General features: G+C 47.8%; 1 protein-coding gene across 6 annotated transcripts in view; it reads right to left on the bottom strand.

Moving 5' to 3' along the window:
• Positions 1-20887, bottom strand: part of LOC146859588 (mitochondrial carrier homolog 2-like) — a 379079-nt gene that overhangs the window by 58136 nt on the left and 300056 nt on the right. For all 6 annotated transcript variants that reach the window (XM_085646528.1, XM_085646529.1, XM_085646527.1 and 3 more), the window contains one exon: positions 18281-18348. In XM_085646528.1, coding sequence (XP_085502654.1) covers positions 18281-18348 — 68 coding nt within the window. The remainder of the gene's footprint in view (positions 1-18280; positions 18349-20887) is intronic.

Raw genomic sequence — 20887 nt, 5'->3', positions numbered from 1 at the left:
ACAACCTGCGGATTAGTTCCCTTGGGCCCGCGAGCTTCAAAGAATTTGCCGCCTTTGGAATGTGAATCTGGTTTCAGTCAAAGGAGAAGAAGCCACCCCCGTCTGGAGGCCCCTTGGCACCTGGACGGGCGGGAAAATTAGCTAGTCATGTAGGCAGGCCCCTCCAGGCTAGTATCATCACCCAAGGTGGGCTACTGTGAGAGGGACACGATTTTTCAAAAGTAGCCATCTTTGTGATGGCATACTTGGAAGTGGACATAACCCTGTCCCAGAATTTCTCACAGGAAGTGGTCATATAGGGGGTGTAGTGACCCAAAGAGTCAAAGGCCATTAGTTACTACCCTACACTCCCTTAATGCTCCTAAATTCAGTATTTATGGGAGCACCCAGCACCAGAGAAGCAAATCCCGATGACCTAAGAAGAGAGAGGATACCAAAGAGCCGCAAAAAGACTGAAGAAAGCACCTGACTTGGCCCAAGCCCCACCGGCATGTCTGCAGTTCTCACCGAAAACTGTGCCAAAGTCAACTCGCCCTGCAGCTGCCGACTCCAGAAACCTGGGAGAACTGCCTACCTTCGGGGAAAAAAAGACTCAAGGTCTCCAGTGAACAGCGGACCTGTTCTGAAGAAACTCCAAAAGAAAAGACTGAGGCCTCTGGAACTGCCAAACCCCAACACTGGTTTCAACAAGGTCCTCCAGTCCTCGAGTCCATTGTGGTTTCACCCCTCCTGGACTCCCTGAAATCGTATGCAGCCTTTGTACACAGGCCCCCTTTACCGCGACTGCTCTGGTAAGGGAAAACCCGATGCCTAAAGACCCCTCTGTACCAGTCGCCCATTGGCATTGGAAAAGAGGACCAAAGAAGTCCCACTGTCCCGAGCATTGCAAGGCCTGAACCACCTTGCTGGTTTTGCCAGACTGGCTTCCTGGCCAGAGCCTGCATCCTCTTTCTGCAGTGACCGATCCTCGTTTAAATACATCTGACTTCAGGCGCTGTTTTGCAGCCTGCATCCGGCCTTCCTCGTGCCGCTGGTGGTGTACTGCTGGTGCTGCCTTGGACCTTGCCCACCACTCACCTTAACTCCTGGAGATTGGTCCTGTAAGTCCATGTGCAGAACCGGTTTGCAGAACTTGTTCCATCCATAGGATAACATTTCAGAACTCCGAAATTGAACTGTGCCCACTTTTTAAAAAGCATTTTTGATTCAAAACGGTACTTACCTGAACGATTTTTCTGTGACGCCCAAACATGTATAAAGATCAATGTTCCCTCTAAATATTTTCCTTTGTGTGCGGAAACTAAGGGTCTTTGTGCACTTCAGCTTAGGCTATGTGCACCTAAGGCGTGAAATATTACAATGCAAGTGAGTGCAGCACGAGGTACTAAACACAGGGGTGTTTCTCCCGCCAAAGATTTATTTAAAAATCAAAGTAAAATGGCGCATTTCGGTTCAGTTTAGTTGCATGTAATAGTCACACGTGAGACAAATCATTTCCCATCTAACATGATGATAAAGATACTGCAGCGATGGATCACTTTACAATCTCGGTCCCATCCACCACGATGCCAAAGATACTGCAGCGATGGACACTTTACAATCTCAGTCCCATCCACCACGATGCCAAAGATACTGCAGCGATGGACACTTTACAATCTCAGTCCCATCCACCATGATGCCAAAGATACTGCAGCGATGGACACTTTACAATCTCAGTCCCATCCACCACGATGCTAAAGTGATTCCTCGCTGCAGTATCTTTGGCATTGTGGTGGATAAGACCGCATAGTAAAGTGTCCATCGCTGCAGTATCTTTAGCATCGTGGTGGATGGGACCGAGATTGTAAAGTGGTAGGTCGCTCCCCCACCTCCGCAGCGCCACCAGTGCCTGTCTGCCTCCTCTCACCACCTCTCAGCTCCGCTCCAGCTGCCGTCTTGCCCGCTGGTGTCCTCCTTTGCCCGAGTGCTTGGCCCCGTGCGACTGGCTTGAGTGATTGATTTCTCCCCGTTAAACCTAAGGCTGCTCGACCACACTTCCCCCTAACTGAGCATTTTTAGATTGCATAGCAAGTCCCTCTCCACTGGTAATGGAACCCCTGGACTCTTTACATGGTGTATCAGATTATGGATATATCACAAAGAGTCAGCTTCCAGGATAGAAACTGGAGGGGAGAGGCTCGATGGAGGGCCAATGAATGTTGTTAAGACAATATTGAGATTGCATGTGGGAGCTGGTGGTACTCTGGGAGGAATGACTATTTTAAGCTCTTCTAGGAAGGCTATGACAACTGGAATCCTGAACAGGGAAGTGTGCTGCCTATTTTGTAGGTATGCTCCTACCACAGACGGGTGTAGCCTTCTAGATGTAAACGCAAAACCAGAGGTGTGCAAATGAAATAAGTAGCAGCTCATGTCTTGTACCTTGGCTGCTAAGGGATCAATGTGTTTGGAATGACAATTGTGAAGAAATCTTTTCCATTTAGCAGCGTAACAGGCCAGAGTAGCAGGCCTGTGTGCCTTCGAGCATGTCCATACATTGTTGTGGGAGATTGAGTTAACAAATTGTAGGACTTGGGGAGCCTGATTGCAAGATTGAGGGATCTGGGGTCCGGGTGTCTGATTTCTCCATGGTTCTGCATGAGAAGGTCCTGCCTACTTGGCAGCGCATCGTGGGGAACTCCTGACAGTTCGAGGACCGCACTGAACCATGGTTGTCGTGCCCATGTGGGAACCACCAGGATGAGGGTGAGAGATGTTTGCTGAAGGTTGAGAACCACAACAGGAAGCAGTAGGGGGGTGAAAAAGCATAAGCAAATGTCCCTGACCAACTCATCCATAGTGCACTGCCCTTGGACTGTTGGTGTGGAAAACTGGAGGTGAAGTTTGGGCATTTGGAGTTTTCTGCTGTGGAGAAGAGATCTATTTGTGGCTGTCCAGAACTCTGGAAGTATTGGAGGAGGACTTGCAGGTGAATTCCCACTCATGGACTTGTTGGCGCCCGCTGCTGAGGAGATCTGCCAAGTTGTTGTCCACTCCAGATAGGTATTCTGCGAACAGATGAAAGTTTTATCGGAGAGCTCTCCTCCAAATGGTCTGGGCTAACTGGGAAAGCTGTGGGGACTTGGTGCCCCCCTGCTTTTGGAGATAACACAGATGTCATGTTGTTCGTCTTTACGAGGACTACCTTGCCAAACAGGTGAGGAAGGAAGGCATTCAGCGCTAGGTGAATAGCTAGTAACTAGGTGATTTATGTGGCCATATCGCTGATTGGGTGTCCAGACCCTATATAGTTACAGTTTGCAAATGCGCTCCACATCTGGAAAGGGAGGCGCCCATTGTTCTGGTTCTCTATGGAACTGGGTCTAGGAAAGGCCATCCTTTTAACAAATTAGTGTCCCAGCACTGCAGAAAGTCGAGAGTTTGATGGCCGACCAACACTAGATCTTCCCATTGACCCTCTGTAGGAAAGTGGGGTTCTGTTGCAGTAACCCCCCCACTTTTTGCCAGACTACTGATGCACTTTTTCTTGGTGTGCCCTGGGTCCCTGCCAATCCGGTTCCCAGGGCCTGTGTTCTTTCCCCACAACTAACCCAATTGGCATCTCTGGCCACATGTCAGCCCCTGGTAAATGGTACCACAGGTACCCAGGGCACTGTGACAAGGGAAGGCCTCTAAGTGCTGCAGCACTTATTGTGCCACCATTAGAGGCCCTGCACCCTGACACACTCACACACACACTGCCTCTGCAGGCTAAGTGTCTGGGTGCAGAACAAAACACCAAGATGACATGGCACACATCCCTGTGTGCCATGCCTACAACCCACTGCCCTAGCATAGATCAGTCACCCCTCTAGCTGGGTGCCCTATGCCAGTGGTGAGGGTACAGGTGCATGAGCCCTGTATCCCTACAGTGTCTAAGTCCATTCTAAGGCATTGTAAGTGCAGTGTTGCCATTAAGAGTATATGGTGCTGGTAGCTTGTCATTACCAACTCCCTAGCACCATAATGGCTACACTGAAAACTGAGAAGGTTGGTATCAAACTTCTCAGCACATGAAACCCACACTGATGCCAGTCTGGGAATTAATGAAAAATGCACACAGAGGGCATCCTTGAGATGTCCCCTGAAAAACGACCAGCCTCTGGTGGGTTCCCTGACTGGTACACACCAGCCTGCCACCATGAGACATGTTTGTGGACCCCTAGGGTGGGAGCCTGCGCTCCCTGAGCCTAGAAACAAAGCCTTACCTGGGCGGAGGTGTTCACACCTCCCCCAGGCCAGGAAGAGCCATCTGTGACAGGGAAGCTTCAAAGGCCTGCCAGCCATTGTAATGCACCCCCAGCCTCTCCTGCTATCAGGAGCAGGCCCCCTTCCTGTCTCCCCTCCTTTTCGGCGGGAAGACAGGTGGGAAAAATTAGCCAGCCCAGAAGGTGTGCCCACCTCTGCCAACTCCACCCCTCAGGTGGGGGAGGCAAGGTGAAGCCCACTCACCAGTGCCTGTCATCTTGCAGATGACAGGCACTCCCTCAATGAGGACTAGGGATTGTGCTCACTCCCCCACGTGGGGTGAGTACACCAAGGTTGTAGTCACCCTAAGGTCAGTAGCCCATTGGCTACAGACCTCAAGACCCCTAAAACACACCCTAAATACAGTATTTAGGGGGCAGCCTTGAACCAAGGAGGCAGATCCAAAAACGACAAGAAAAGAAGAGAAGAGCTGTGCAGAGCTAACAAGAGGAAGACGCCCACTGACGTGGCCCCAGCCCTACAGGACTATCTCCCCTCGAACTTGCTCCTGCAAAATCCCGGTGTGTCCTGCAGCCAGCAACCTCAAAAACCCCAGAGGACCTGCCTACCTTCACTTCAAAGACTGAATCTCCCGTGAACACCGGACTTGCTCAAACTACAGCTTCTGGTGCCAACCAGAGACCGAGAATCCAGCCCACTCTGCACCCACCGAACCCGGCACGAGCTCGAGTGGAAAAACACCACAAGGAGGTCACCCCGGCGATCCTGACCAGAGATCCGGCAACCCCTGACCTGCCTCAAGCCTCCAGCAGACGCCTGCAGCCTAAATCCAGAAGGCCCCCTAACCGCGACCAGGAGCTGGTACGAAGATCCGACCCCAAAAGGCACCAGGCGCCCCACTGCCTTGTGTGCCCAAACCGATGGTGCCTAGCCAACCCTTAACTTTCTAACTTTCCAACTTACCTCTCCAAGTGTTGGTCGCACCCTGCAGTGCTTTTGCAAACCGGAGGTTCTCCATAGAAAACAGGGCGCCCGAAGTCGAAACGGCACTCTACACCCGGCCGCCCCACTGCGGCTGAGGATGCACCTTTTCTGCTACTTTGTTTCCCTATTTGCCCAGACCTTAACCCTAGGAGCTTTGCTGCCACAACCCAGTGGCCTGCTTGCCAGCAGCCACCAGCTGGAGGCCCCCTATCCCCCATTGGATAACATTGGACCTCAAAACTCTACAAACGGCCGCCCTAGTGCCGCTGAGGGTGCAACAACAGTGCATCACTGACCCTGGGGGACCCCCGAGTCTAACCCCATAACTTTAACTCCCACAGTCGTTTACTTACCTGTGAACAGTTAACCTGTGTTCCTCCCATAGGATAACATTGACACTTTTTCTCCAAAAAGTTTTTAAGTGTGGAGTTTTGAAACCTAAAAATATTCTTTAAAATTCGCACAAATAACCAAAACGTGTTTACTCACCTGTTTGCACGAAATGTCCCAGTGCTGAATCTAGGTATCCAGCACCGAGTAAGAAAAGTAACGTGAAAAGTAACTTACCTGTAATTTACTGAAAAATCCTATTCATTTCAATGTACTACATTTGCTAAGTGTTGCGTACTACTGCTCCCCTGTAAATCGAACAAAGTACAATTTCTATTGCATTTTCAAAAACTGTTCTATATCCAGTAACTTATTACTGAAAAGTATATAATGCTTACCTGTGCCAGGATTGCTTGGTTCTAAAAATAAATAGTATATTTTTACTGCTCGACCATGCAACCACAACTCGAGAGAAAGGTTCTATCTAACTTTAACCTCTGCCTACCTCTGAGGTCACCTGGACTCTATACACACTATACCTCACTTTGGTGTAGTATATATAGAGCCAGTTTCTTACACCCTCTGCTTGAGTACATTGGTGCACTAAGGACTCCAACAGACGTACGTTTAGTCTGGCGTGAGGTACGATGGCTATACATGAAGCCATAATACTGAGGCAACGCATGACTGTCCTCACTGTTATCTGTTGACCTAGTTGAAATTAGGGAATGTGCGTTTGGAATTATTGTATCCTGACAGTATTCGGGTAAGCTATTCCTAGTTCGAGCAGAAAATTGCTCCTAGACAAGGTTGGATCTGAAGGGGCTGGAGGTGTGATTTTAAGGTGTTGACTGTAAAGCCTAGGCAATGAAGTAGGTTTATGGTGATCGGAGTGTGTTGCAAACACTTTGACAAGTTGTGCTTTTGATGAGAGAGTAGTCCAGGTATGCAAATACATGTATGCTTTGTCTGGTGAGCAGCTACTACCGCGAGACATTGGGTAAAGACCCTGGGGGCGGTAGAAACCTCAAAGACATGAAAAGACATGTATGCTTGGTCTGTGAGCAGCTACTACCCCGAGACATTGGGTAAAGATCCTGCGTGCTGTAGTGACCAGCCATGAAGTTGGCTTGTTGTAATAACGGGGCGACATCTTGAAGAGTGACCATGTGAATGTGCTCTGAAAGAATGTACTCGTTTGAGTCGGATATCCAAAATAGGTATCCGGTACTTTTCCTTTTTGCAATAAGGAAGCATAGTGAATAGACTACTGGGCCCTGTTGCTGAAGTGGAACGGGTCCTTTTATTCCTTTTTTGAGGAGTGCGTGTACTTCTTTCCTAAACAACTGCTGATGCTGTGGGGAAAGTTTGTGGTTGCGAAGTGGAATGTTTGGAGGTGTGTAAGTAAGCTCTAGACAATAACCATGTTGGATAATATCCAACACCCACTGGTGGGAGGTGATGTTCCACCAGGCGGGAAAGAAGCCTTGTAGACGACCCAGACTGGTCTTGTGTGATAGGGGGGCAATGAGAGGCAATCAGGGCTTGGTGGTTGTGGCAGATGGTTTGGTGAATCCATCCTTGCCTCTGGAGTGGTTACCCCTATATGAGCCTTGGTAGTATCATCTAGTCGAGGTAGTTTGGGGTTGTGGCTGCTGGCATAAGATGGAGGTCTCGAGAGGTAGTTTTGGACCCTCCATGGTAGGATGAGCGGCAAAAGAAGCCACGATGGGAAGGTGTCTGCCGCACTCATATGGCATTGGCGGTTTGTGTCTTATTTTTTTCTAATAATGTATCTACATCAGGGCCAAACAAATGTTTCTCATCGAATGGGAGGGCCTGTAGATTTTGCTGTACCTCAGCTTTACACCCAGAGACCTGAACCCAAGCATGTCTGCATAGTAAAACATCGGAGTTTATTCCCCTAGCTGTATTATACGCAACGTCGAGGGCACAACTTATAGTTGTGTTGGAAATCAATTTTCCCTCAGAGGCTATTTGATGGGACTCATTTCCGGTTTTCTTCTGGGAGGTATTGGAGGAGTTCCTCTATTTTGTTTTAATGGGCTCTATCATACCTAGATAGAAGGCTGATGGAATCTGTGATACACCAGTCATTGGCAAATTGTGTGGCTATCCTCTTTCCAGCAAGCAATATTTTGCTGCTCTCCTTTTCTGGTAGAGGGGGCTTCACCAAATGTTTGTGAATTGGCTCTTATGTGAGGCTGCTACGACTAAAGGGTCTGGGGGCAGTTGATCTACGTTTGGTGGGTCATTAGGGGACGGTTTGTCAACCCTTTGGTGTTATCACCCTAGATCTCACAGGCTCATTGAATATGCCAAGAGGTGTGACGGAGCACATCCTTTAGCATTGGTAGGTATTGGGCAGAACACCAGTATAGGTGGCGGGCTAATGTGTATAGGAAGTGGCCTTGTCTGTCTTCTTTCGTTGCGTGCAGTTGAAAAAGTCCAAAGCCTCTTCAAAAGAGCTGCGTTTTGGAGGGTTGAGTACCAGCGTGTGGGGGTTGAGTAATTATCTGGCCTGTGTTCGGATGCATCATAATATGCTTCTACCGGATGTCTATTTCTTCCTGCAGTCTTTGAAGCAGTGTTTCCACAGACCCTAATCCATAGACTGTTTTGCTTGGCACAGACGTTCTCGGCTCCGACTCAGATACTTTCGGTTTCGAAGATCTCAGCTACGATGGGGTAGGTTTCGGTGCAGACAGTGGCTGGTGTTTTGATGCCAACATTTTTGGCTCCGAAGCTTGATACCGAAACGGGAGTGGTCGGCTCAGAGGCAGGCAGCTTTGATGATTTCTTTGGCGCTGAGCTAGGGCTGGGCATACACCATGATGACAGTTGATGTCAACCATGGCCTGGAGGCAGTGGTGGTCCGGCAAAGTGTTTAAGTTGATCTTGAATGGGAGGTCAACCCTTTATGGTGGTGTATTGGGGCAACAGCTGGTTGATCAGGAGGTAGGTCTTGCATCTCAATTACGGAGTCAGAGATGTCGCTGGGGGAGAAGGTCCCTTAGTCAACAGCTAACACCGGAGCGTGATGTTCTTCTTGGATGTCTTCAGTTCTGAAATGTCTTGTGTATCGTCTGTGCCTCTTCGAGACATTTTGAGAGGTCAAGCCCGGCGGTCGCGTACAGTCTTTTTCGATCTGAAGGAGCAGCTAGCCTCTCTGTGTCTGGGGAAGAGGCACAGATTACAGACCTGGGAGAGATTGGTGCAAGGATACTTAGCGTGACACCCAAGACCGAAACAAAAGGGCATCCGTTCCATTACTGATAGGACATGGGCGGGGGCTTGGGGAAGATGCTTAGGGAACGAAGTAACTCCTCAAAGGGCAAAGGCCCACATGGGGCTGCGGTTGATAAGTCGCCTCAACTGATTTAAATTAGTGGTAGTGTGGGTGAGTAGCCTTAGGCCTAACACAGAGGAGTGTAAGACATTTATCGCACAACAGTGATCAATAATGGACACGACTCAAGGAGATCCAGATCAATTTTAGAAAATGATTCTTTGTTTGAACTTTATTTTAAGACCCAGGTCTTTGTAATAAGGTAAGTAGGTTTTTAATTGAAAATACTTTTCACTTTGAAAAATCAGCACTTAGAAACTTGTTCACATAGTCCATTGTTATCCTATGGGGAAAACAATATTTTGGTTAACAGGTAAGTATTTAACTTACAATCTCAGTCTTCGGAGCTGTAGGAAGCTGGCTCTGTATATCCTATACCAAAGTGAGGTATGGTGTGCACAGAGTCCAGTAGATAGCACCGCACTCTCTATTTGTGGTAGTGTGGTCGAGCAGTAAGGCAGCATCAGAGGACAGTGTTAAGCATTTGTTGCACACACTCAGTCAGCAAATGAATTCACACACTCAAAGACTGAACTTCAGACCAATTGTTTTAGTATAAAAATATTCTTTTAGTTATTTTCTTTTCTAGAACCAAGCAAGCCTGGCACAGGTAAGTGATAAATACTTTACAGTAGTAATGCCGTTTCGAAACCGTTTGAATTGTAAATGCACTTTGATTTGATTACAGTACGGCTACTAGTAATGCAATGCTTTTGATATACTGTACATCTACTTTGTCTAGACTTTTTAGTAGAGTGTCAAGTAGATTACTTTGCAGATTACTTTTCTGACACAGCGCAGTATACCTGGATACTGCACTGGGAGATTTCCTGTAAACAGGTGAGTAAAAGCCTATTTGTTATTTAGTTACAGTTTTAAAGGGTTTCATAGATTTCCCAACTCCACACTTGGAAACGTTTCATAGAAAAACAGTCAAGTTTATCCTATGGAGGGCAATAGTGTTATCAGTTAACAGGTACTTATTCGGTTGTGGGAGTTGGTATTCTGGGGTTGTAACCAGGCTTCCTCCAGGGTCAAGGATGCACTCTTGTTACACCATCAGCGGCACTAGGGCTAACGTGTGCAGAGTGCTAAGGCCCAATGTTATCCAATGGGGGATAGGGGGCCCTTGATTGGAGGCTACTGGCAAGCAGGCCACTGGGTTGTGGAGAAAAGCTCCTCTTCTTAAAATCAGGGCAAATGGGGGTTCAAGCCAGCACAATGGGTGCACCCTCAGCTGCACTGGGGCAGACGGGTGCAGAGTGCTGTTTTGGCGTTGGACACCCTGTAGCTTTCAATGGGGAGTCTTCAGTTTCAAAACACACAGCAGGCTCGAGGACGAAGGTCTTCTGGGTGAGACCACCATTTGGAGAAGTTGGGATGCTGTGGTTTGGTTAGGCACCGTCGGTTGGGGCACCCAAGGCTGTGGGGCGTCGGGTGCAGGGGTGCCTTTTAGGGTCAGATCTTCTTACCAGCTCCTGGTCGCGGTTGTGGGGGGGGGGGAGGGAGGGGGGGGGGGGGGGGACCTTCCGTTTGAGGCTGCAGGCATCGGATGGAGGCCTGAGGCAGGTCAGGATCACCAGGGAGACCTCATTGTGCTGTTGGGCCACTCGGGCCGTGGGCGTCGGGTGCCGAGTGGTGCAGACTCGTGGATCTTGCAGAGCTGGAATCTGTTGGTGAACAAATCCGGTATTCACTTAAGAAAAAAAGTCTTTGGTTTGGAAGGCAGGGCAGGTCCTCAGGGTTCTTGAGGTTGCTGGCTGCAGGACACACCGGAGTTTCGATTCTGCAGGTTCGAGGTGGGACAGGCCGGTAGGGCTGGGGCAAAGTCAGTAGGCGTCGTCCTCTCGTTACCGTCAGCACGGCCGTTCGGGCCTTTTCTTCTTGTAGTTTCTTGTCTAAGTAAGCAAGGTTCAGGGGTGCCCCTAAATACTAGATATAAGGGAGTTACAGGTAGGTAAAAGGTTGGGACAAATGGATCCCTTCCCCGGGGTGGGTACACCCCCTATAGTACACCCTCCAGTGGGAGGGGGCATATGCCTCTATGGTTGGCTGGGTCCCTCCATCTGCAAGATGGCGGGGACTGAGTTGTGCTTCACCTCCCCTCCCCCACCTGAGGGGTGGAGTTGGCAGAGGTTGGCACAACTCCCTTCCTCACTTGGTTTTCGCGCCGGTTATCCCATCCAAAGTGGGGGTCAGACCCAGTGGGGGTCCAGTTGCTGGAAGCAGCAAAGGGCCTGGGGAAGCTCACAAAGGCAGCAAGCCTTTGAAGCTTCCCCTTCGTGGACCCTGCCCATCCTGTGGGAGGAGGCTTGGCACCTCGTCCCAGGATGTGCATTGTTTCAGAACTCCGAGAGCAGCAGGCTCTCAACCCAGGGGTCCTGAAACATGTCTGGTGGTGGCAGCTGGTGAGCAGCCACTCAACCTGGACACTAGTTTTAGGTCGTGTTTCAGAGGGCATCTCTAAGATGACCTCTGTATGCATTTTCATTGAATCCCACGCTGGCATTAGTGTGGGTTTAAGGTGCTGAGAAGTTTGATACCAAACATCCCAGTTTTCAGTAAAGCCATTATGGTACTGTGGGGTTCGTTCCCAGCACCATATACTCTTAATGGCATTTTACACTTACAATGTCTAAGAATTGGCTTAGACACTGTAGGGTTACAAGGCTCATGCACCGGTACCCTCACCACTGGTATAGTGCATCCAGCTAGAGGGGTGGCGGACCTATGCCAGGGCAGTGGGTTGTGGGCTTGGCACACAGGGATGTGTGCCATGTCTATTCTTCACTTTGTTCTGCACCAAAACATGCAGCCTGCAAAGGCAGTGTGTGTGCGCAAAGGTACGAGGCCTCTAAAGGTGGCACAATAAGTGCTGCAGCCCTTAGAGGTCTGTCCTGCTCACAGTGCCCTGGGTACCTGGGGTACCATTTACCAGGGGTTAACCTGTGGCCAGAGTTGCCAATTGGGTTTTGTTTTCAATGCAGTTTAGGGAAAGAACATAGGCCCTGGGTACCTGATTAGCAGGAGCCCAGGGCACACTCAGTCAAAGCACATAAGCAGTTCAGCAAAACGTGGGGGTAACCATGCAGAAAGAGGGCACTTTCTTACAGTCATTCTCCGACCTTTTAATTATTTCAAAATCCAAGCACAGGTGAAAATCAAACACATGAGTCAAAGTATCATCAATAACGGCTGAATTGCCTGAAGAGGTAAATGTGAATTCTGCAGGCTGATCCGAGCTAAGTCTTCCATTTAACGGTCAGAAACCCAGGTTTCATTATGCGTTGTAGATGCATTTCACGCCATATGAAGTGTTAGGTATCCAGAAAACCTGCTGAGGAATTAGATATATCTTATCTTGTTCTTCGAAACCCTTGACATTTCTCACCAGCAGTGAGTTTGCATTGAAATCTCTTGTGATGAGAAAGACGTTTGTTAAAGAGTCTTCAAATAAGGTTTGCATTTCAGTTACAAATTGTGACGTTTGAAGCGAATCCTTAACAGCATTAGGTGGTATAGAAATATTTACTACAGTGAATTTTTTGCAGTACAATTTAAAAACTGCAGCTATCAGATACATGGACTTCAGAATAATATTAAATCATTCCTTATTAGCGTCGCTAGTCCGCCGCCTGGTCTATCTCTAGTCGACTTGGTTGCTGGACAGTTAAACACAAGGCTACTTGATAATATGGCCTCTATCCAAGCTTCTTGCAAACCGATGTTATGGAACTGGTTCGGAGAGTTGAGCAGATCTTCACACGTGTGCTAAGCTGCCTATTAACACAGGCTATATTCCAGGAGCGTATTTTTAGTTCTCTTGGCTCCAAATACCTTGATGAGGTTTGACCATTAGGAAGACGCCGGGACACTAAAAGGACCCGATCTGAGGGATTTCCGGGAGGGCTGAGCACTTATGAGTACTGCTCCAAATGGAAAGAGGACTTCTCTAGCAGATGAACGTCCTTTGGTTACTGTTATCTTTAAACTGTCCACAGCATTTGATGGAGTATTAACCAGCACTGAATCATTTCCTGTAGTTCTCCTGGAGGTACTGCTGGTAAGGTAGATACTTCCATGCATTATTAAGTGTTCTCAAAATGAACGGTAATTTTGCCTGCTTGACTTCAAGTAAAATGCCCCAGCCAACAAGATTGTTTGCCTTTGACCAACTTAAGTTAACCATCTCCCGAGACCTCCAGATCATACCTGCGATTTCAAATGGGGGCACTCAGTTTGCTTACATTCCATATTCAGTAAATCTCTCGAAGGGACTCCTTTTAGATCACAGGCTGAAAACAGGTTCAATATATTTTGGCAATTGAAAACATCATGTTTGCCTCCGCAGGGAGACTGTGACCGATATTAGGAGCTTGGTTACAATCCACATCTAAACTGACTTTTCCACTTTGGATTAAAAAGGTTTTGTGCATTGTTGCTGCCTTTAAGGTAAAGAGCGGATCCCGATTATGGTAAATTTAGATGTTGGGTCCACAGTGGTGATTTAGAAATATGATCTAGTTTGGGCCCTACTTGGGTTATTGGTGTAATTTTGAAGCTGTAAACGAGTTCCCAACGTACCTCCAGAAGGACCACACTGCCGGATGAAGCTCCTGATGGTTTGGGGTCTTTTTCGCAGACTCTCTCTCAGACAATTCTTGGAGTCTGCGTGGTCCGCACATTTTCATTGGTGGAAGGGGACTATATTCCAGGTATAGATAATACATCTACTTCCTAGATGATACTTCTGTGCTCTTTGTTGTAAAGACGGGGGCGTCCATCAGGCGGACTTGAAACCTGGGTCGGAGTCCACTTGGGATGTAAGGCCACGCGTTTCCCAGTGGAATCAGAAGATATACTTGTGGTATTGTTGGAATGGCACCATTCTTGTAGACTGGCGGTGGTAAATGTCTATTCGAGGCCGGTTACTATCTCACAGGAGTCTCCTACCATTGACAAATTAGCGGATCTCTAGGCGGAGCTTCCCCAGGGGTTCCCTTTTGTAGTAGGTGGTGACTTGAATTCACATTATGAACCTTTACCAGGTCTTCTAGACGGGGCCTGTCTAGAGGAAGAGGTAAGATGGCGAATACCATCAATAGTATCTACCCCACCAAAGGCTTGGAGCCCACTGGCAGTACAGATTACTGCCTTAACTATGAGATATGGGCTCAGGGCCTGTAATGGGCGAGTTAAATCCGACATCCCGAGCAAACCTACATTTAATCGAACAGGTAGGGAATCAAGACTAGATTATATTCTAGTGCAGCTTTCCTCCTGGTCGTATGTCGTAGACTTTAGGGTAATTGACAGACAAGACAGCGACCACAATGCTTTGGAATTGGACTTTCTTTTGCCTGCCCGGTCTGGTGGGGAAGTAGAATTGCTCAAGCCAAATTCCGACCTAGTCCTTGAGAGCAACAGAAAAAGAATTAAGTGGGAAAAATTAGCAGCCAGTACAGATAAGCTTCCTCGATTTTATAATAATCTTATCCCTACTTTGGAGAAGATGGCGTTTTTAAGCGATAAACCAAGTTCAGAGGCCAATAATGAACAAATTTGGCTGCACCACGAAGAACTTGTTATGTTTTTATCTATAGACCTATTTAATAATGGTCCGAGGAGGGGTGGTGTAAGGAATCAGTGCACTTGGTAGAACGCGGCGTGCCGTAGTGCAAGGAGGGATCTCCTGCTGAGTATTAAGAACCGCAAAGACAGGTCAGAGATTCAAATTAGGAGACGAGAATATAAGAGGCTCATTGCTAATGCTAAAACAGAATGGAACCAGAATAAATGGGAAGAACTCGCAAGATCCTTAGCCTCTATGGACTCAAGGAAGTTCTGGCGAATTGTCAGTTCAGGTTCTGGAGAATTAGCCCCAGCAATAGAGCCAAATATCTCCTCCAAGTCCTGGCAGGAGCACTTCCAATCTTTGTACACAGAGGCCCCAGGACGTGGGAGCTGTAGTGCCATCCCGTTAGCTGATAATTGCATGGCAGGGGATCCATTTACAATAAAGGATGTTCGGGCAGCCATAACTGGTTTGTCAACCGGAAAGGCACCCGGACTGGATGGTCTCCCTGGCGATCTTTTTAAACAGGAGCCAGACATATGGGCCCCTTATTTTCTGGTTCTATTTAATGCGATTTTAAAGGGCATGCAGGTACCCCGTACTTGGCTGGGCGCAGAGGTGGTCCCGATTTTTAAGAAGGGTTCGCCCCTGCTCCCATCCAACTACAGGCCCATCAGCCTGATAGATGTTTCGCAAAAGCTCTTTGGAAGGCTTATCCTAGACCGTTTGGAGAATTGGATAGAGGAAACCGCCACTATGAGTCCTTTTCAGGCTGGGTTCAGAAAGGGGGTATCCACAACGGACCAAATTTTTCGCCTTAGTCTTATTTATTGGAGGACGGCACTTGTTGAGGGGGGTTCCCTGTACACGATATTCGTGGATCTACGGGCTGCCTTCGACCTGGTTCCTAGATCGAAACTTTGGAGTGTCTTGGGCGACTTGGGAGTCCCGCCAGACATCCTGGCTATTCTGATCAAATTACATCAGGACAATTTTGTGCAGGTCAGGTATGGCAGGATGGGAGGCCTAACAGAAAAATTCCCCGTTGACAGGGGGGTAAGGCAGGGATGCGTGCTTGCACCCACCCTGTTTTGCCTCTTTGTCAACGGGGTCGTCGACCACTTGTCCAGGTTAGATGATATTGATGCCCCCAAATTGAATGGCAGCAGGGTGCCCGCCATAATGTTTGCGGATGACACCCTGCTGCTCTCCAAATCCCCCATGGGAATCCAGCGGATACTCGATGGGTTCCTAGAGTTTTGTGCTGAGAGGGGTCTTGAAATAAACGCCTCAAAGACAAAATTTATGATTTTGAACCCTACCCCCGCCACTCGCCCCAATCCTTTGTTAGGCACGGCGCGTCTGGAGAGGGTTACCACATTCGAGTATCTGGGGATAACCCTGAATGAGAAAATGAGATGGGGGACACATATGACTAGGGCAAATTTGAAACTATCCCAGAAGGCGGGGGGCGTTCTGAGAATGGTGGGTAAATCCATTTACCGCCCACTGGGCCCTATGATACAGATTTATAAATCTCAAGCACGGGGCTCAGTTGTATATGGGGCGGAACTTTGGGGCCATGTTTCTGCAAAAACTTTATCAATTACAGAAAATAAATTTCTTAGACAGTTAGTGGCCCTTCCCTTGAGCACACCATTGCTTCCCCTCAGACAGGATCTAGGTTTAAAGCCAATTGCTGAGGAGTTAGGCTTAAAGCCCTTAGTTTTTGGCGACGAATATGGAGTAGCCAGGACCTTGGTGACTATAGAAATGAGCTTCGAGAGTTCTTGGCTCTACCAAACACCAGTAACATTCCCTGGTTAAAATACATAAGGAGCACATGTGAAAGTTTGGGTCTTCCGGAATTATGGACTGACCCTGCGACCTCAAGTAGGAGGATTTCCCGGAAGGCACTCTCACAACTTTATTACCAGCGGAAGTTGACCATTGATATAGGTAATACACGGGTGGGATCACTGACCCACACATTTTTACAATTTAAAGATTTCTACCAAATGGAAAGTGTATTAGATGGCATGAGTCCTGTGCTGGCAAGAAAACTATATCTTCATTGCCATTGAGGGCCTTCACTAGCTCCTGGTCCAATCCATCAGCAGTAGAGCAGTGTCCAGCATGCACTCATCCTTATGAGAGTGACCTACATGTGCTCTTTTTCTGCAAAGCCTACCAAAGAGCGAGGAGGTATTGGCTCCTGTCTATTCTCAAAAACATGGGCTTTAGGAAATATCTCCCCGCCTTTAGAATCCTCAAAACTGATTTGTCACCCCCGATTGTCTTTGCTGTAGCGAAGTATTTAATGGCTATGTGGCACATACGATCGCGTGTTCTGAAGGAGGGGGTTATTGTATAAAGTCTCAAGATATTGGTTTACCGTTATTATGGATTTTAATGTCTGAACCATGCAATTCTCGAGCTCGTGTGTAATTTAAAAATCTTTTTTAAAAACATGGTAATCTCAAATTTTAAATAATGTTATGTATTTTTATCTTTGATGGTCTAAATGACCGAGAATAAAGATTATCGAAATCGTAAAGATTTTTTTGCTTTAACACTTCCTTCAAAAATAGGAACACACTGGTCAGTGGAGGGATTTATTACCAGATTATTTTTTAGGTTAGCTTTTTTATTTAACTTACTCAGCTTTTTATATGACTCCGCTTGCTTACACCTTTTTCAAACTCCTCATTGTCCTGGTCGTCCCATGCAGCTTTCAAACTTAAATTGTTTCAGCTGCGTCTATGGGTGACCCCATATCTCTTCGACATTGAACTTCATTATTTTTAGCTGAAATTCTCCCCAGTTATCCTTACAGCGGGTTTTACTTGGAGATCCCCTTCTCTCATTACAATATGAGATGGGTCCTGGGCATTCTGGGCTCTGACTCGGTCCGCACTGTAGGTCATATACGTAGGGGAATGGCCTTGGTTCCCGTTTACTGTGCATACACACTTGCCTCACACAGTACAACCTATACTTACGCAGCTGCAATTCAACGTGCAAAACACCACAAAAAAAGGCGAAGATTAAGATACTGACTACACCTGCAACAAAATACCTACTGTATGCTGGAGAAAAGACTTCATACTCTGAAGGGTTATGAAAGAAAGTCTCAAACTCTGGAGCCAGGAATATAACTGTGAACTGTTTGCTTCTTGCCACAGCTGGAAGCAGCTTTGAAGCCCAATGTGGAATGCTAAAGGATAAACGCGGGCATTCAGTGGGTCTCTACCAAGCAATAATTAGTGCTTGCAAGAATACATTTCCATAAAAAACATGAGTCTGGGGGACCTGCATTAACTGAAGGCTTGAGAACGCAGTTTCACAGCAGATCAAGGCCCATGCAGATAAAGACGGGAAACCGCTTCAGTGCTCAATCAGGAGGCAAACACACAGTGCCTTCAGTGACCAAGAACAGGAAGGACTACTGTGAGGGAGGAAGGCAGCGTTGTGCACGTACACCCCCCCCCCTCGCTTTCATGGCAAGTGGTCCGACACCTTGCCTTAAATGGAAAGCACAACTCAGCCGTATAAAATAAAGGAAACTGGGAACATGAACATAAATGTACTCGGAACACCCCCCCACAACCCCCCAACAACAAGAAATCAGATTCTAGAGTAAAGTATGAGGAACATTTCACACTGGAGAACACCAGCTCATGCCGGTCCACTATGAAAGATGCCTCTGCTCCAACTAAACAAAAGAGTATCAGCAATGACCGAGCACGGCTGGAGCGACCCTTATTACGCACCCACTGTTGTTGATGGCCATGAGGTTGGAGACCAGAACAAATGGATATGTCAGCATACTGGCGAAGAACTGAAAGAAAGAAAAGTTGATTAAATACAAGCAAACAGTGTATCCTCACACGGTCCGTGCTTCAAATCACTGGGAAGTACTGTATCTAGATGTTGACAAGTTCAGCCTCACCATTCACTCACATGTACAAATACACTCCATGTACTGCATCCCCAAACCTCTCTGGGACATTATGCAACTTAAGCTCCTCCAGGCCAGACTCCCTCAGCTAATTCGGAATACTCCAAGACTCCCACAAAGGTCTACACCCTGACCTCACTCCAAAGATATAACCCTAACACAACCCCACCAGTTCTTTACAGGCACTGAAGTTCTACCCACCCTCACCAGCCCCTTCACCCACAGGTACCATGCCAAACCCATCCCATTCAGTTAAAGCACTGCAAAATAAAAACACCAATCTGGGTTGATGCCTCCTCCCCAAGGCAGACATTCCTAACATATTCAAAACAAAGCCAGCTAGGAATCAGAGGGGGGCAGAGGGTCTTTCACTAGAGTCCCTGCATTTCCCATTGAGATCTCGAGTTGAGAATTTAAAAACAAGAAGAATGTCCTATAGAAGAGGGACAGGCAAAAACCTGAAGCAATGCGGGCGAGCAGACTACCATGTTCCAGAACACTACTAGACCAACCCCCACTAATGACAGCAGACAGCTGCTGCAGTTTAAATGCACCAGAGAGGACAATGTGAGAAAGTGGCTCTGTATATACTGTTCCTTAATAAGTACAGGGTGTACAGAGTCCACAGTCCCCCAGAGTTTGGCAGAGGCTAAAGTTAGATTTAACCTTACTCTCTAAAGTGGTAGCTTGGTCGAGCAGTAAGGCAGTATCAGAGGACAGTGTAAAGCATTTGTTGAACACACTCAGTCAGCAAATGGTCTCACACACTCAATAACTGAACTCTAGGCCAATGGTTTATATATAAAAAAAATATATGCTTGTTTTATTTTAGAACCAACACTTGGATTTAAAATATACTTTCTCAGAATGAGATGCTTTATATAAATACTTTTGTAATATGCAATTGACTTTTGTAAACAGTTACACGTGCTGCAATAGGCAACACTATTTTAAACACAATGCATTGAGCTCAATGGACATTTCAAGTTATTTGCCACAGATTACTTTTAGGATTACTTTTGGAATTCCAGGACTGGATCCTAGATTCAGTCCTGGGTCAGTTCTCAGAATCAAGTGATGAAAGTCAACTTAATTACTGTAATGATTTTTAAACAATATTTAGCCATTTTAAAAGTTGACACTTAGAAAATATTTTAAAGAAAACAGTCAATGATTCCCTATGGCAGAAAATTCAAGTTGCAGGTACAGTATGTTCTCGTTACTTTTGTAATCCAGTACTGGGTGCCTAGACTCAGTACTGGGACCTTTATCCAAAACGGGTAAGTAATTACGTTATCGGTTTAAGGGTAAGTACTCGACTGGCAGAGTTGAGGTTCTGGGCATAGACACAGGGGTCCCCCAGGGTCAGGTAGGTACAGTTAGTTCACCCTCAGCGACTCCAGGGCGGCCGGGTACAGAGTTAGGCCCAATGTTATCCTATGAGGGATAGGGGGGCCTTGGTTGGTGGCTGCTGACTGGCAAGCCATGCGGCTGTGGGAGCTGGGCTCCTGGTCACTTACTCGGGGCAAGTGGGGAAGTAGGTAGGTGTAGAGTTTTCACTGCCAGGGCCACTCGGGCATCTGGGCGCAGGGTGCTTTTGAGCCTTCGGGCGCTCAATTGATTTCAATGGGAAATCTCCGGTTTAGAAAAAGACTGCAAGCTCGGGGACGAGGACTCTTCAGGTGCCACCACCACTTCGAGAGGTAAGTTGGGAAGTTGGAGGATAGGTAGGTACCCCAGGATTGGGCACAGGGGGCCGCGGGGCGCCGCGTGCAGGGGTGCCTTTTGGTGTCGGGAAATCTTACCCTCGGTTGATCGCGGTAGGGGGGCACCTTGTTCTGAGGCTGCAGGCTTCTTCAGGAGTGTCGAGGGAGGTCCTTGGGTGCCGGACTCGGGGTCACAGTCGCCGGGGGGTCGTCCTCGTGGTCTTTGTTCACACCGGCACTGGCCAGGCTTGGCTGGTGCAGAGTGTGCTGGGTTCGCGGTTCCGGGCTGCTGCCAGGGATTAGAGGTAGGATTTGAGTAGAGCCTCTACTCATGGGAGTCCCAGGGGCTTAGAGCCAAAAGGAAGCCAGGTCCTCCGGGGTTTGTGAGGTTGCTGGCCACAAGAGATGCCAGGTTGGAGCAGGAGCAGGTTCGAGGGTCGACAGGCCGGTAGGGCTGGTGGCAAAGCAGTTGGTGTCTTCCTCTTTTTAGCAGCTGCAGGGCAGGTCTTCTTTCTTCTTGCTCTTCTTTGTAGTTTTGAATCTGGAATCTGGGGAAGGAAGGTTCAGGGTGCCCTTAAATACTAGATTTAGGGGCGTTACAGGTAGGTGATGGGCAGGGGCAAATGGGTCCCTGTCCTGGGGTGGGTACACCCCCTATCCTGCCCTCCTCCTGTGGGAGGGGGGCAGTAGCCTAGTCCTGATAGGGTAGGGCT

The sequence above is a fragment of the Triturus cristatus genome, chromosome 3_1 (genome assembly GCF_964204655.1).
Source record: "Triturus cristatus chromosome 3_1, aTriCri1.1, whole genome shotgun sequence".
NCBI classification, from domain to species: domain Eukaryota; kingdom Metazoa; phylum Chordata; class Amphibia; order Caudata; family Salamandridae; genus Triturus; species Triturus cristatus.
Note: the sequence above shows the minus strand (reverse complement) of the source record. Positions and strands in the feature narration are given on the sequence as shown.